Below are 16207 nucleotides of genomic sequence, written 5' to 3'. Positions count from 1 at the left end.
ACTGTCTGTATATATCAAGAGATTTATAACAAGGAATTGGCTCACATAATTATGGAGGCTGAGAAGTCCCAAGATCTGTAGTTGGCAAGCTGGAGACCCAGGAGAGCCGACGTAGTTCTAGTTCGAAGGCAGGAAAAAAACCAGTGTCCCAGCTCAAGGCATTCAGGAGGAGGAGTTTCCTTCTACTCAAGGGAGGGTCAGCCTTTCTGTTCTAGTCAGGCCCCCAGCTGACTGGATGAGGCCCAGACACCTCAGGAAGGGCAATGTGCTTTATTCCATCTACTGATTCAAATGTTAGTTTTGTCCAGGAACACCCTCACAGACACACCCAGAATAATACTTGACCAAATGTCTGGGCACCCTGTGGCCCAGTCAAGATGACATAAAAATCAACAATCATAATAGTATTTGCACCATACAGATAGGATAGAGAGAAATAATCCTAAAAATGTAGACAACAGGAAAATGTAGTAAGTAATTAGAAAGTCATGTCTGTTGAGTATGTATTACCTTTGTTTCTAATATGGTTTATTTAATTGTAAGTTTACATAATTTAATTTCTAATGATGTCTGTGTTAAAATTACAACATTCCTAAAAATTTAACAATCAGCTCTCAGGGCTATTGGGACCAGCTGGCTGGTCCAGCACACCAGTGGGATGGACAAAAGTGGTGTGCTAGGGAGCTAGAGCTTCAGCTGCCTGGCAACAGAGACTGAGAGTGCCGTAAGCAGGGAGTCAGGGGACATTGGTGCTGGTGACCACTGAGCAGGCATCTCAGACTCAGGGCTCTGCTATCTGTATGGCATCTTGTTATAAATTAGAGAAAGGCTTGCCCTTCTGGTGGCAGATCCCTCTCACCATGCTAGAACACATGCCTTTGCCAGCAGAGCCCAAACCCAGCCCTATTCCCCCTCCTATTGGATACCTTTGTGCAGTGCACAACCTATACAACAGTACCTGTAGCTCTCATGGAGCTGTTTCATGTTGAGCCTCGAGATATAGGCCCCTTTCCACTTTCTATTTGGGAGACTGATTGGCAAACGTGTACCTCCCTCAGAAGAAGCCTCCCTCGAGGCACGAGCAGGCAAAGACTGCTTCTGGTGGCACCAGGCTCGAGGATATGAAATTACCTAATAAAGTAGTGGTTCTCAACCCTGGCCACACATGGGATCACTGGAGGAGCTTTTACACCTCCCAAGGACCAATGTCCAGATGCGTTAAATCGGAGCTGACGGGGTGAAACAGAAGTTAGCTTTCAGAGCTCCCTGGTGTGCAGCCAAGGTTGAGAACCACCGATCTGAAGCCATCCTGGCTCTGGGCCAATGATGTTGGTGGGTGAACCATCCCACCAAGAAGTGTGCATTTCTGCAAACGCCTTCTGGAAAGTTCTGCCCTCCCAATCCTCTCCACTTGTCTTTCAGTGCCCAGAGGTGCCTGGCCCAGAGGAGCCCTTAGAAAATGCAGAAATGATGCAGGGCAGGGAACCAGCAAAGGGGGACCCAGGACCACGGCCGGGAGGTACAGTGCTGTAAGGGCAGTGGGAAAGGGGGCCATCTCTCTGTCTCTACTCCTAAGTGAGGCCCGTATCTCCCCTCCTTGGCTTCGGATTCCTGCCTGTGTAAGAGGAGTGGGGCAATTCCTTCAAATAAAAGCTTACTCAGGAGGCCACCATGTTCAGCAGATTCCCTTGCCCTGCCCTTGTCCTCACCCCACCCTCCCTCCTGGTGGCCTCAGAGGGAGCTGGAAGGAACAGAGCGCTGTGGTGCAGGGTTTGTAAACTTCAGGAAGGAGGGGGTGCTCATGTCCTTCCAGCTGGTACCCATGGATCCCTTCGTCCAGAGAAGTACTGGGAACGTGGTCTGAGGGCATAGAGAAGGAAAGAGCTAGCTTGCCCCCGTCCCATGCCCCCCACCGTTCTCTGGTGCAGAGTTCAGATTAGCTCCTGCCCTTTTCCCAGCTTTACTCTGGGCTTGAGCTTAGAGCCTCTGTGGTTTTGCCCATTTCCAATGCTGATCCCCGGAAAAGCAGGTGGGTAAGCTCAGCAGGTAAATATCATCAGGGAAACAGCTGCACAGAAAAAGCTCCCGGGAGTGGTTTCTTAACCAAAACAAGCGTAAGTGGACCCAAACTAAGTCTTCAGGGTATTTTTCCTGCCTCTGGCTTGGAAGTGGTCCAGGCTGCATTACTCACAGGCCTTCGTGATTGCTCAAGACGTTGTCAATGGCCACGGGACCTCCCTCTGTGACCCTGATGTGACATGAGGTTTTCCAGCTCTGTATCTCTCCTCTCCTGCTAGATGGCCTCTGTCCCAGCCTGATCTGATCTTTACCTGGGCCCCCAAAAAACAGGAGGGCGATTCTGTCATTTCAGTGGTGTTTCTCGAATCTGCCCGTCAAGCCAATATTCCTCATGGGGTTCCTGGCCTGAGTCCAACCTGAGGCTCAGGGCTGGGCGTGCAGGAGGGGCACTGGGCAGTCTGAGGGACACAGATAGGAGCCCTGAGGAAGTGCTTACTGGCTCTCCTTCTGGAGGTAGAATCAGGACAGTTTCATGCGAGACTTGCTTAGAATGATCAGACTTCTGTGGCTGAAACACATACTCCAGAGAGAAGGAACTGGGAGCACACAGGAGCAGGGGCTGTGCATGCATATGGTTGTGTGTAGCATTAGCAAGAGAGGTCACAGAGGAAACCATGGCCAGTACCATAAAAGGCCTTGAATGTTATAGCAAACTTACTTATACTTACTCATCCCTTCTGAGGGGTAGCTGAGGGCCAGAGTAAGTGACTGGATGCTAAGTAAGACAGCTTTGTCTCCAGGGATTCTGCTCTCTCCCTTCACCCTGGCGATTTGACCTACCACATCCTGGTGAGTCCTTAACCTCTCCCATCCTCCCCTCCTCTCCGCAGTCCAGATCCTGTCCACGGACAGCTGCAGTGGACCCCTCAGCCTCTGGACCCACTTCCCTTCCAGCTACTAGAGTTGATTACACATCAATCCGCCATTTGGGGACCAGTGGACATAGCGGCACTATGAGGGTTAGGGTGGGAGCATGGCCGTTCAAAGCAGAGAGGTCCCTGTTCAAATCCCTCATCTTCCACCTATTAAGAGGACCACACAGTACCCAGGCCCAAAGAACCCAGCCCCAGGCACAAATGCCTAACAGGGCACGTGGGGTGATTTCAGGGGCACAAAGTCTGGTCCTCACCATCTAGCAAGTTCATTGAGGGCTCTCAAGCTGGGAACGTTCACAGGAAGTGGTTGGAATTGGGGTACTTAGACTGGCATCACAGAGAAGCATAAGATGTAGAGACAGCCTGGGTTCAGGTCCCAGCCCTGACAGGATTGTGTGACTCTGGGCAAGATATTTAACATTTCTGTGCCTTATTTTCTTCATCTGAAAAGCCATGATAAAGGTTTCCCTGCCTCGGGGAATTTGAGAATTAAATGAGATACTGAATATAAAGCACCAACCTCAGGGACAGATAGTAGGCACCTAAGAAATGAGAACGGTTACTGTGATTGCACTTCTTGGGCAATTTTTAGGATCTTGAGTCTGAACCTCCCAGAAGTCCCCACCGTACACTCTTTAGAACTGTACTAGTGTTAAACAGAAACATGGCAGTCAGCAGAGATTTCACTACCCAGTGAACAGTTTTGGAGATCCTACTTACTATGTGCAGGCCCTGAACTAAGCGCTTCACCACATTCTTATTCCTTTCACCTTATTAAGGTGGCAAAAAATTAACATCCCTAACCCGCTTTGCTGGACCAGTCCCCTGAGGCTCTGAATGTGCCAACGCTGCACGCTCCTTCTAAGACACACCTGCCTTTCCACAGTTGGAACTGTCATAGACGGCCTCCTGGGCCCTCCTGGCAGGAAACATCAGGCAGAGCATGTCCCCAGTGGACGGGCCCTGGAGGGATCCTTGGCCCCCCCGGGCCTCGGCCACCCCCTGCCCAACCCCCGGGCCTTGGCAGGGCGAGCGGGACCCGGGCGGCCAGATGCCCTGCATTTCCAGCGGCCTCTTGGTGGCTCCAGCCAGTGGCGCGCATCCCCGACAGGCCCTCCCCGCGCAGAGGGCGGATCCGAGCTCGGAGCCCGCCCGCCCTCTGGGGCCATCGGACCAGCTGGGACCGCGCGCTCCGCCCAGCTCCTCCCGCCCCGCCTTCCTCTCGCCTCCGCCCCGACCGGCCGCCAGCTCCGCTCTGGGATGGGCTGTGCCGCGTGCGCCCCGGCCAGGCGGAGGGACAGTCAGGCCTTCCCGCCCTGGCCCGGTGATTGACCAGCAACGGTTACTGAGCCTCTTAATGGTTCGCTTGGGTGGGAATTAATTCTGAGGTGGAAAAATAATGCATTGAGGTTTACATAGTCCGAGGCAAGCCGTCGGTCCGGAGCCAGGAAAGGCAGCCGAGGGAGCCTCGCTGGTGACGCCAGTGGCCATGGGGGCCCGAGCGGGGCATGAGGGGCAACTGGGCCAGAGGAAGAGAAAAGGGAAGTGGATGACAGCTTGATCGGCCCAGCAATTCCGTCCAGGAGGCGGCAGGAACATGCTGAGCCCAAAGATCAGGCAAGCCAGGAGGGGTAAGTCCAACTTCCTGAGGCGGATCAGGACACAGTGTGCGTGCGTCTGTTGGCCGATGGGCGTGGATACTCAGCTGGCTGCCACGCTGGGGTCAGATGGGGCAGGCGTTCTGGAGGCATCTGGATGACTGACAGCCCTCTCTAGGGACGCTCCTGGGGTCTGTGGGGGTCACACCTGAGACTGCCAAAGGGCGATGGCCAGCTTATTGCCCCAGTGGGTGTGCAGGCTTCACCCCGCATGCCATGTTTTACAGAGTCCCTGGCTTGCCCAAAGTGACCGGGTGACAACTCTGGTAAAACTTTAGTTTTCTACTAAAAGGGAAATCCTGAATGCTCAAGATTTGCCCTAGCTGCCAAGACAACAGTAGCCCTCACTAGGAAGGGCAAAGCCCTGGCTTCTCCAGACAGCCAGGTCCCAGGGAAGGTCTTCATGCTGGCTACCTGGGAGGCTGCTCTGCAGAGCCTGCAGGGGCTGCCACCGGGCTGCAGGAAGCAACCCCTCAGGTAGGCAGGGGCTCCCCCCAGGAGAACTCCCAGGAGGCAGAAGGACCTGGAGTTGTGGGTGTTGGGAGTGTCTAGAGATAAGTAAGAGATGCGAGTCCGGAGAGCCTTGCAGGGGTGATCCTGCAGCCCTGGGCTAGCGCCCCAACCAGGCCGTGGCCCTACAGAATGGCCTGGGGCCTCAGGACAAGTCTTGGGGTTAGGGACAGCATCTCCCTGGACAGCAACTTCTTGACCAGTGCAAGTGTCATTTTAGATGAGAACATCTGTGTTTTAAGAAAATAGAATGTGTCCTTCCATGTGGCCAGTGTTTGTGGAGGGCTGAGCCTCCCTTGTGAGCAAGGAGCACGAGGAGGGTGGTTTGGAGGTGGGTGGAGCTTCTGCCTGCGGAGCTTGGAAACAGTGCTTGCCTCACCCAAGTGTTTGTGTATTTGAGGCAGGAACCCTCCAGGCTCTTGTGAGCTCACGGGCACACACCCATCTCATTAGTACTCTGCAGGCATTTGGATGACTTTCCTGGGCAGGCTGGCCCTCTAGAGTGTAGTCAGAACCCCTCCATGGGGTGCTTGGAATGGGCTGTCACCTGTGGGCCCCAGTGGGCAAAGGAGGACTGTGCATGGCTCTGCTCAGGGGTAGCAGTACAGCCTGGTGACGATGCAAGGGGTGGGCTGGGCCAGGCTCTCTAAGAGAGCTTGGGTCTCCTCTCCCACTCGTGTCTAAAATGCTGGCCACACTTGGCTATTGAGCGAGTACTCGACGTGTGATTAATCCAAACTGAGAAAAATACACACTAGATTTTGATGACTTGAAAAAAAGAATGTAAAATATCTCAATGATTATTTTACATTGGTCACCTGCTGAAGTGACAATACTTTGGATATATTGGGTTAAATAAAATATGGATTAGAATTCATTTCACCTGTTTTTTCTTTTACTTGCTTCTAATGCAGCTACTAGAACATTTATTATTACATACGTGGCTCACATTATCTTTCTGTTGGATGGGGCTGGTCAGAAAGAAACCAGTGCTTTGCAGAGGGGTCTCAGGAAGCCTGCCTTTGAAATGTCAAACTTCTTAAAAACATTTGTTCTGGGTCAGTGGTTTTCAACCAGGAGCTGTTTTGCCCCTTGGGGGACATTTGTCGATGTCTGGAGACATTTCGGTTGTTCCAACTAAGGAGTGCTACTGGCATCTAGTGGATATAGGCTGGGATGCTGCTAAGCGGGCTGCAATGCAGAGGACGGTCCCCACAACAAAGAATTCTCCAGCTCCACATGTTAACAGTGCTAAGGTTGAGAACCCCTCTAGTAGATGATATTATCTTGTAGGATATGCTAAAAGATAAAGTTTATGGTGCTATATATCAGATATTTATAAGATAATCATTTACCCATAAAAATACATGACCATAAACCATGACAAGGAGTATTCTAAGAGCATAAGAACATATACTACAAATGAAGCTTCCAGAGGAAGCAAGTGGTGCTTGAGTTGTGAGCTGAAGAATGGTGGGGCTACGTAGGCAAAGGGTGGTGGAGGGAGGAGGCCACGTTTCAGGCAGCGATCGGCATGTGCTGATGCTGTGGGAGGGGAGGGGCACACAGGGCCAGGAGGCTGGGGCTGGAGACCAGGTCAGGAGTCAGATCACGCAGGGACATTTCTGTAGGAATACAGGCCAAAATTATGTGTGAATGCCTCTAAGAAATTGGGCTCTGCTCTGGTAGAAGGAAGACCTTTCCTCAAAATTCATCCCCCCCTGCACCTTTTAGGAGTTGGGCAAGCTGCATGTCATAAACCCAGCCTGTCTATAGGATACAGACCACAGACCCTGGTATCCACACACTGCCTTGTCCAGACTGCTCCAGACATACTTACAGACTACACCACCACCTAGGTATAGTGGGTTGAGTGAAAAAGACCTGGGGTCACTTTCTGGAACAGTTCATAAAACCAGCCCCTGCCAGCCGGCTCAGAAGCCTTTGCTGCTCTGCAGATAGGGGTTTCCCAAGGACTCTTCCCCAGGGTCATGTTGGCTGTTAACTCCCTGGAAGGTCCCCATCCAGGCCAGCCCTGAGACAGCCGGCACAGGCTGCCATCATCCTAAAGCTGTCCCGTGGAGGGGGAGATGTCAAGATTGAGAACCTCCCAGGAGAAACTCTACTGTCACTTACCTGCATATAAAACTAAGTTTGGTCAATAATCTGAGCTCAACTTCCAAGAAGTAGTTCGAGGCAGGTGAGGCAGGTGTTGTACACACACACGTACCCCACCCCCCCACACACAGAAGAGGACAATAATAATTTTAAAAAGTAGGGAGGCACCCAAACCAGCTGGAAATGTCTCAAAACAGGCCAGTAAATTCAAACAGTGTGCTTGCTTCTACGTGCCTCACACAATGTAGACTGATTTGGGAAAGTGGTCCACGTTGGTTCATACCAGCTCACACTAGCCATTGATACTGTGATTCTAGCTTGCTACTGCCTGCTTAGGACCAGTTCAGACTCACCCTAGCTCGTCATGGCCTGTGGAAGCCAGACCAGGCCATTTGGACCCAGGTGTGGTTGACTCTGCCCCACTCAGCTCCTGCCTGACTCCCAGGGTCCTGTCCAGGGAGCCTTTCCTGATGCCACACCTGGCAAGCTCTAACTCCACTGAGAATTTTTGCCATATTTCCAGAGTGGGAATGGAAGAGACAGGTCACCCCACCCCTGCCAGTTTTCCCAGAAGAAAAATAAGATAAATTACTAAAACTCCATGAATTTATCACACAGTAGAGCAAGTCACAAGTGCACATGTTCTGTGACACTGTAAAGATTGCAATTTATTTTTTAAGATAGAAAATAAAAACATAAGACTGGCACCCTCTGTCCTGGGAGCAACGTGGGTAGTTATGCAGGGTGCGGAAAGGCAGCGGAGCCCCAAGCCGTAAGCTCATGCCAGATTCTGTGAGGGGTACTAGGTTCATCCCCATCTGTCCAGGCCATAGTCAGAACAAAGCCCCAAAATACTTGACCCTGACGCTACCCCAGCCTGCTAGGATTGCTCCCTTTCCTGAAATCCACTGACCCAGGGTCTGCTTCTTCAAAGATTTGTGTATTCCCCCAATCTTGACTGAGGCCTCCCCTGTGCCCGTTAGCACTGCCCAAAATAAAGGTTTATTGATTTGGTCTTGCCCTGTTCCACAAGGATAAGGTATGGAAGGCAGCCGTGTTGTTTTACCTCCCAAAGAGCTCTTGACTCTGCCTGTCTCACTCAATCTCATGTTATCATCCCAGCCATCATCATTTCTAACCTGTGGCAATAACACTCTGCCTCACCCCACCCGCTCCCATCCGTTCTCCACTTCAAAGCCAGAGCCATCTTTTCAAATATAAATCCAGCCTGTACCCACCTCCGGCCTCCTCCTCCAGCCCCAGCTTGGAATCCTTTGGTTGGCTTCCCCATCGCTCTTTGGGTTAAAATCCTAAGTCCTTACCATGGCCCGTCAGGCCCCTCTTACAGTCTAGCCACTGGCCAAACCTCCAGCCTCCTCTCACTCTCCAAGCTCCAGCCACACTGGCCTTCTTCCCGTTCCTCAACTGTTCCATGGGCCTCCTACCACAGGGCTTTGGCACCCTGTTTCCCCAGCTGGGATGCCTCCTTCTGTCTGTCTGCCTGTCTCTCTCTCTCGTGCTCTCTGTCTCTCTCTCTCTCTCTCTCTCACACACACACACACACACACACCTTAACTCCTATTCACCCTCCAGTTCTCAGTTCAAGTGTCGCCAGCCAAGGAAGTGCTCCCACACACCCCAGTCTAAACTGGGTCCTTTGCTCCGTGCTCTCCTTTCCTTTGTAGCACTTACCTTGGGTTGTAGTTGTACACTCCAGGGTGTGACTGTTTGGTGAATAACTGTCACCCCACTAGACTGTGCGCTCCAGGAGAGCAGGGGCCATTTCTATTTTTGAATATCATTATACCCCAAAGCCAGGCATCTGGTAGGTACTCAATACATTTATGTTGAATGAATGAATGTATGAATGAATGAATGAGTGAGTGAGTGACTTAATAGCAGAGAAAGCATTAGCCTGGAAGGCTGAAGCACTGTCTCTGGACCTAACTGGTCCAGGTGCTTAGGAAAGTCAGCCCTCCCTTGATTGATTTATATGTTGCAAATATTTTCCCAATTTGTTGCTTGCCCTTTACTTTTATATCAAGGGCTTTTTTCCCCCAGATGTATATAAGTTTTTAATTTTTAATGCCATCAATCTTATCAATATTTTCTTATAGAGTTTCTGCCTTTGTTTAGAATATTTCAAAATAAAATTGACGTTGCGATTAAGGAGGCTCCTTCTTTTAAAGGAGGTCATTAGCCTGATGAGCAAAGCTCCAGTAGCTTGAGCTATTTTCCTTCAAAGGAGTATCAGTGTCTTAGAAGCCCTGATGAATGTGCAGAGCCTGGTCAATACTTTGGGGTTACAGAGAGAAAGCTCTATGAGTGAGATGAAGTACTTTCACTGGCCTTATTTTTCTTGATTTTCCCAAAGTAAGCAAACCACCATTTATTGTGTGCCCTCCATGCTCCAGGCATTTCCATTGTACTTATTTAATTCTCGTGACTACACTATGATGAGGCATCATTATTCCCATTTCAACAGATGTGGAAGGAGAATTGTGGGTACCCTGCCAACAAGTGGTGGAATTCATATTCACGTCTATCCAGTGCTGAGGCCCATGCCCTCTCCCTAACCCAACACAGGGATTCACACTGTCCAAACACCACTGCAGGTGGCCCTGCATGTCTCCAGGAGAGCTATAAATTCTTTGAGTAATAAAATGCAGTGTGATTTTTAAGGAGATGCCCACTGCCTGTGAATACATGAAAATTAGATTTGAAGAACTGTTGGAATATTTAAGGTTGAATTATTGATACAGAGTAGAACGCTAAGCAAATTAAAAGGCAAGCCAATTATGAACTCCAGGGAAAACAAAAAGTGGTGCACAAAATATTACAGTACACTACATAGCTCAACTGGGACTAGCAATTACGTAGTACTAGTAATGCAAATTCTGCGTATTGATCCAACTAAAAGTACACTGGGAGGATGGAGTGGGTGCTTATGTGTGATGGGGACAGGAGAGTGAAATAAATAAAATCCTCATCTTCCATAGTTAGAGGTCAATAGGTAACATTTAAAATGGAAAAAATCAAGAAGTGATTCAGCATAAAAACAGACCATACATTAATGGAGCAAAGTAGAGAGCCCAGAAATAAACCCATGTGTATGTAGTCAATTAATTTACAGCAAAGGAGCCAGCAATATACAACGGACAGTATATGGAAAGGACAGTCTCTTCAAAAATGGTGTTGGGAAAGCTGGACAGTCACAAGCAAAAGAATGAAAGTGGACCCCTATCTTTCACCATACACAAAAATCAACTGAAAATGGGCTAAAGACTTGAACATAAGACCTGAAACCACAAAACTCCTAGAAGAAAACATATGGGGTCGTCTCGTCTCTTTGACGTCAGTGGCGGCAATCATTTTTTGGATTAGACACAAAAAGCGAAGGAAAGGAAAACAGAAATAAACAAGTGGGCCTACGTCAAACTAAAAAGCTTCTGCATAGCAAAGGGAACCACTGACAAAATTAAAAGAAACAGAATGGGAGAAAATATCTCCAAATCATATATCCGATAAGGGGTTAATATCCAGAATATACAAAGAACTCATGCAACTCAATAGCGAAAAAGAAACAGGTTAAAAAATGGGCAGAAGAACGGAATAGACATTTTTGCAAAAGACGACACACAAATGGCCAAGAGGTACATGCAAATGGGTCAGTAATCATCAGGGAAATGCAAATCAAAATCCAGATTGAGAGATCACCTCATAACTGTTGGAGTGGCTACTATCGAAAAGACAAGAGATATCAAATATTGGCAAGGACGTGGAGAAAAGGGAGCTCTTGTATACTGTAAATTCGTGCAGTCACTATGAAAAACAGTATGGTGGTTCCTCAAAAACTTAAAAATAGAATTACCATATGACCCAGCAATTCCACTTCTGGGTATATATTGAAAAGAAATGAAAACAGGATCTCAAGAGATATCTGTACTCCCTTGTTTATTGCAGCATTATCCACAATAGCCAAGACATGGAAACAACCTAAGTGTCAATCAACTGATGAATGGATAAAGAAAATGTTATATATAAAAACATATATATATATGAATAGTTTCCAGCCATGAGGAAGAAGGAAATCCTGCCACTTGTGACAACATGGATGGACCTTGAGGACACTATGCTAAGTGAAATAAGGCACACACAAGACAAATACTGCGTGGTATTACTTATATGTAGAAGCTAATAACAAAAACAGAAAAAGCAAACTTACAGAAACAAAAAGTAGAAAGTGGTTGCCGGGGCTGGGAGGTGGGGGACATAGGGAGAAATTGGTAAAAGGGTACAAACGTTCAATTATAAGATGAATAAGATCTGAGGCTCTAATGTATAACATGGTAACTATAGTTGATAACCCTGTATTGTATCATTGAAATGTGCTAAGAGAGTAGAACTTAAATGTTCTCGCACACACAAAAAAGATAAATACGTGAGTTGATGCATGTGTTAATTAACTAGATGAGGGTAATCAAGAAAAAGTGAAAGAAAGAAATAGCGATAAATAAACACTATTTGGAAATGTGGAGGTAGGGACTTCCCTGGTGGACCAGTGGTTAAGAATCCACCTGCCAATGCAGGGGATGCGGGTTTGAGCCCTGGTCCGGGAAGATCCCACATTCTGCGGGACAGCTATGCCCGTGTGCCACAACTACTAAAGCCCGAGCACTCTAGAGCCCACGCGTCGCAACTACTAAGCCCCCGTGCTGCAACTGCTGAAGCCTGTGCACCTAGAGCCCGTGCTCCACAACAAGAGAAGCCACCGCAATAAAAAAAAAAAAAAAGAAAGTGGAGGTAAATACCAAAGGAGCCAACTGAAGTGGCTGCCTCTGGGGGCTGGGGAAGGGAGGGGGTGGGAGAGCAGGAGCCTGCCAGGTCTCACCCTAAAGCTTGCAGGGCTATGTGAGGTGTGGTCAAGAAGTGATAGACTGGAGGTCACCTGACCTCATACCAGTTCACACTGGAAGATTGTTCAGAGGGGAGTTTCTGCTCTTAAGGGGTGACCATGGGATTCATAGGCCTCCTCTGATTGCTTGGTTCTGAATAGTGTGGCCTTCCCGAATATGCCCATGGTCATCCCATGCTGCCCCTGCCCAGGCTTGTCAGGTGCTCTGAGGGCTCCCTAAGACAGACTACCTCTAGGGCCCTGAGAGTGGGACAGCAAAGGGCCAGTAACCTAATTAGGTGATGTGGCATCTGCTTTGCCCGAGACGCAGAGAGAATCTAAATTCTCTGAAGAATTTAGACCCAGAGGCACATGCACTTGGCCAACTGTGAGCCTGCTACGCAGGAAGGCAGTGAAGGGACCAGGTGATGCGGCAGGGAGAACAGACCCATCCCACATCCAGGTAGGGCTCTCAGCAGGGGAGTGATGTGTCTGGACAGAGCATTAGACAGTGGTGCTGGCTGCACTGTGGGCAGTGGGTCTACAGAGAGTGACCCTGAGGGCAGGGAGAAAAGAGATAGATGTTCAGTAAATGCTGTGGGATTGACGGTGTTTCCTATCTGCCATCTGAAGAGGGCGTGAGGGGACAGCAGGACCGTTGTCAGAGCACATCTACTGAGAGCATTCAGCCACTGCCAGGCAGGTTCCCCTGCTTCTGGACACACCCCAGCCCCAGACTACCAGTCCATCTGCTGCCACCAAGGCTCTTGTGCTAGGAGATGAAGGCGGAAGTTTGTGTCCAGTGAACCCAGGCCTCCTCCCTCCTCCTGCCTCTCCTCCCAGATACCAGCTGATGGGAAAACTGAGTTCTTCCATGGAAGGTACCCAGAGTCCATAACCCAGCACTCTTAGACACTCAGGATATAAGGCACTTCCAGATGCTGGGCTCCAAGAACTCCAGGCTGGACTTTCGGCCCCAGAGAATTGAAGATTTGGCCATGACCTTCATGTTTGCAGACAGGAATAAATGATTTATTTGCAAGACAGGCCTGAACTGGGTTAGACCTAGGCCGGGAGAGCTGCCCTGGGCTCCCGCAACCAAGGCAGCCAGGGACCTGCCTGACTGCTGAAATCATCAACAGCCTCCATGATTACCTAACCAAGGGTGGAGAATGTATTGATCTAAGCTAATGACCCGTAGGCAGGCAGAAATGAAATTTATAATCAATATTGAATTACATCGACTCCACTGATCCCTGGCTCCTGGTGAGTGGCTTGCTAATCTGAACAGGAGCAGAGGCAGCAAACCTAGGGCCAGCTGCTCCCAGACGAGGTCCAATAGAGGGAATAGAGGCCTCCCAAGGCCTCAGCCTGCAGCAAAGAGAAACAGTACTCCCCACCGTTCATTCTTTCAGTGCTTCTCTGTTTACAAAGCACTTTCAAAGTGTCATTCATTTCTTCCTCACCATGGTCTAGGACGTGGATAAGATTTGTATTTTGCTCTCATTTTATGTGGAAACCTGGGGCTCCAAGAGGCTAAAGAGCCTCCAAATCCTGTGCCCTTTCCATGACCTCGGTTGGCCTCTCCACTCCCACCACCAAACTAGGAAAAGTAGGAAAACTACATTCGGTGTTTCCTGCTCCTACTTGCGCTCTTCTGATTACAGGAGTGGAATCAGTGATCTTGTGCCCTTAAACCTTTCATCATGTGGAAACAGGCCATGGGTCAGAGAGATCCTGCTGGCAGATTTCTTCCAGCCCAGGAAGATCATCTGTAGAGGCACAAGGTCTCTTGGATTTGATCTTTCCCATCTTCTTTGAACTTGAGGATTCCTGTCTTACATCCACTCATTCATTCAGCAAGCATTTGAGAGGCTCTCTGCTACGTTCCAGGAATCAAGCATGAGGAGGGCACCCTCTCTGGCCATGAGAACCTCACAGATCAACACAGAGATTTGAGAGGCACGTGTCCGGCCAGAAGTGTGTGCCATCTGTGGGGTGGCATGATGGATGGCAGTCAAGCCCCTGCTTTGGGAACCTGCTAGAGGAGTCTTCACATAGTAGGAAACGGCTGCACCAACACTTCAAGCGTGTCAGGGCTCATCAGGCGGGCAAGCACAGAGGTGCAGCTGCCTGGCACAAAGTGGCCTTTGTGGGGACCAGTCGTTGATCTGGAAAGAGTGGGGTGTGTGGTATGAGTGGGAAGTGAAGCTGGAGACCTGACTGCACACAGGCTCACCGAGGCCGTCTCATCTTCCCGACTTCATACCCATGTCGATGATGGCTAAAGCATAGCCTCTTCGAAGGAGTTGCAGCAAGAGGGATCCCACCATGGCAGGATGGTTGGAGGTCCAGCCTGTGGATAGAGGTTAGGTGATGTCGATCAGGCTTGTCCTTCTCAAAGAAAGGGGTTTTTCATTAGTCTTGGTAGGAAGGGGTTAGGGTTTGGTCTGTTCTAGGGTTTGGCAGGGACATGGGTCCTGTGAGAGTCAGAGTTAAGAGCCTGGGAGCCAGACTTTCTGGGTTTAACCCCATGCTCTCTCATCCTGCGTGTCTTCCTGTTCCATCTGCTGGGCACACCCTTTCTCCCTCCAGCCTTCCATAGTGTAGGGGAGGAAAAACTTTTCCTCTACCCTCTTAAGTTCTGCACCTGAGGCCTGCTGATTAAATTGCTAAAAGATTAACAGGAGAAAAGACATATAAATTTTATTGATAGTTTTAAGTGTATGGGCAGGTGCTTTATAGAAAAGAGGCAGTTAAACCCAGGGTCAGTAAACTGTGGGAAGGTGACGAGGAAAAGTATGGTAGATAAGGGTTGTTTAGTAAGGTTCATTATGCAGACCCAAGTCGTCTCCTGATGATAAGAATCTCATTCTCCTTTTCCTGGTACAGGAGTTGCAAGGCACCTCTACAAAGGGAAATTTATGCCCTGCTTTTGAGCAGAAAGGGGGAGGGAAAAGAGCTCTTCCTGTCTGCTGTTTCTCAGTTGCCTTCAGCTCAAAATAATCAATATGCCAAAGTGGCATATTTGGGGGTGGCATAACCTGGTCCCTTTTAACAGCTTACTCCATTCTTTCATCCAGCTGCAGCCTCACTTCTGGCCTCCCAACCTCCCAGCCTGACTTCCTTGCTGCTGCCTTCACGCTCTCATTTCCCCTTATATGTGCCGAGATGACAGACTCTTGTATTTGGATGTCTCTGTTCTCCCTTTACTTGTACCATGGCAGGCATGTGCCTTTCGTTTCCATACCCCAGTGGCTTGCACAGGGTGGACACCCAGGAGGCCCTATAAGCCCCATGAATGGATAAAAGAATACTGGATCCAGTTGCACCCGGGGGTTCACACTGCATGGAAGTGCAGGTCAAGCAGTTTGGGGGGTGCCCTGCCTCCTGCACCCCCTCGCTGAAGACCAGCACCAGCTGAGTCAGGAAACAGACCCAGGAAGAGCCAATAAAAATAATGGTAAAGAAAGTGATCTATTATATTGATGTTTTGAAAGCATTAAAATAATCATTTTGGAAAAAATCCAAACTTTCTGGACTCCCTCAGAGTTATATTAAAATTAATCCTTTTTACTTAAGGGGGGTGGTAGGTTTCCCCTTTGTCCTTCACCTTTCAGGCCCCTAAGTGAGACCCATTAGGAGCGCCTGGCTGATTCTCTAGACCCCTCAGATGGGGGACTTAGCAAAGAACAGATGACCAAATGGAGCCCAGAAAGAAGCTAAGTAACTAAACAAAATTTTTAAAGGTAGGGGGCACTCAGGAACCATCCTGTAATAAATCATCAGAGGCTCATGCAGTGCTCCCAGGACAGCACAGGAACCTGGCGAGGTCCCCTTGCCCTTAGCTGCAAATTGCATTAACTTCATGAAACCGGCTCGTCCGGCCCCCTGCAGAGTGCCTCTTCCATTACCTCACCTCTCTCTTCTCCATTAATCTTTCTGCCTCAATACTTATCCTTTAAATCAGTTCAGCTCTGAGAGCCATCTTGCTCCTTCCCCAGCCAGGCTTTAAAATCCATTGATTTTATAAATCAATTGTGTTTTAGTTCAAGTGCGGCCACTCCTCCACG

The 16207-nt window shown here is 49.2% G+C and overlaps 1 protein-coding gene across 6 annotated transcripts in view; it reads left to right on the top strand.

The window, feature by feature from the left end:
* The window catches only part of ARHGAP22 (Rho GTPase activating protein 22), a 194756-nt gene that overhangs the window by 31154 nt on the left and 147395 nt on the right, over positions 1-16207 (top strand). For 2 of the 6 annotated variants that reach the window (XM_027098537.1, XM_027098535.1), the window contains exon 1: positions 4212-4585. The exons of the other annotated variants lie outside the window; for them this stretch is intronic. In XM_027098537.1, coding sequence (XP_026954338.1) covers positions 4552-4585 — 34 coding nt within the window. In that variant the 5' untranslated portion in view covers positions 4212-4551. Of the gene's footprint in view, positions 1-4211; positions 4586-16207 lie in introns of those variants that run through there. 6 annotated transcript variants of the gene reach the window in all.

This window comes from Aethalodelphis obliquidens, unplaced genomic scaffold (genome assembly GCF_003676395.1).
Source record: "Aethalodelphis obliquidens isolate GAN/ISIS:26980383/991018 unplaced genomic scaffold, ASM367639v1 scaffold124, whole genome shotgun sequence".
In the NCBI taxonomy this organism is placed as follows: domain Eukaryota; kingdom Metazoa; phylum Chordata; class Mammalia; order Artiodactyla; family Delphinidae; genus Aethalodelphis; species Aethalodelphis obliquidens.
This window is presented reverse-complemented; position numbering and strand designations above follow the sequence as displayed.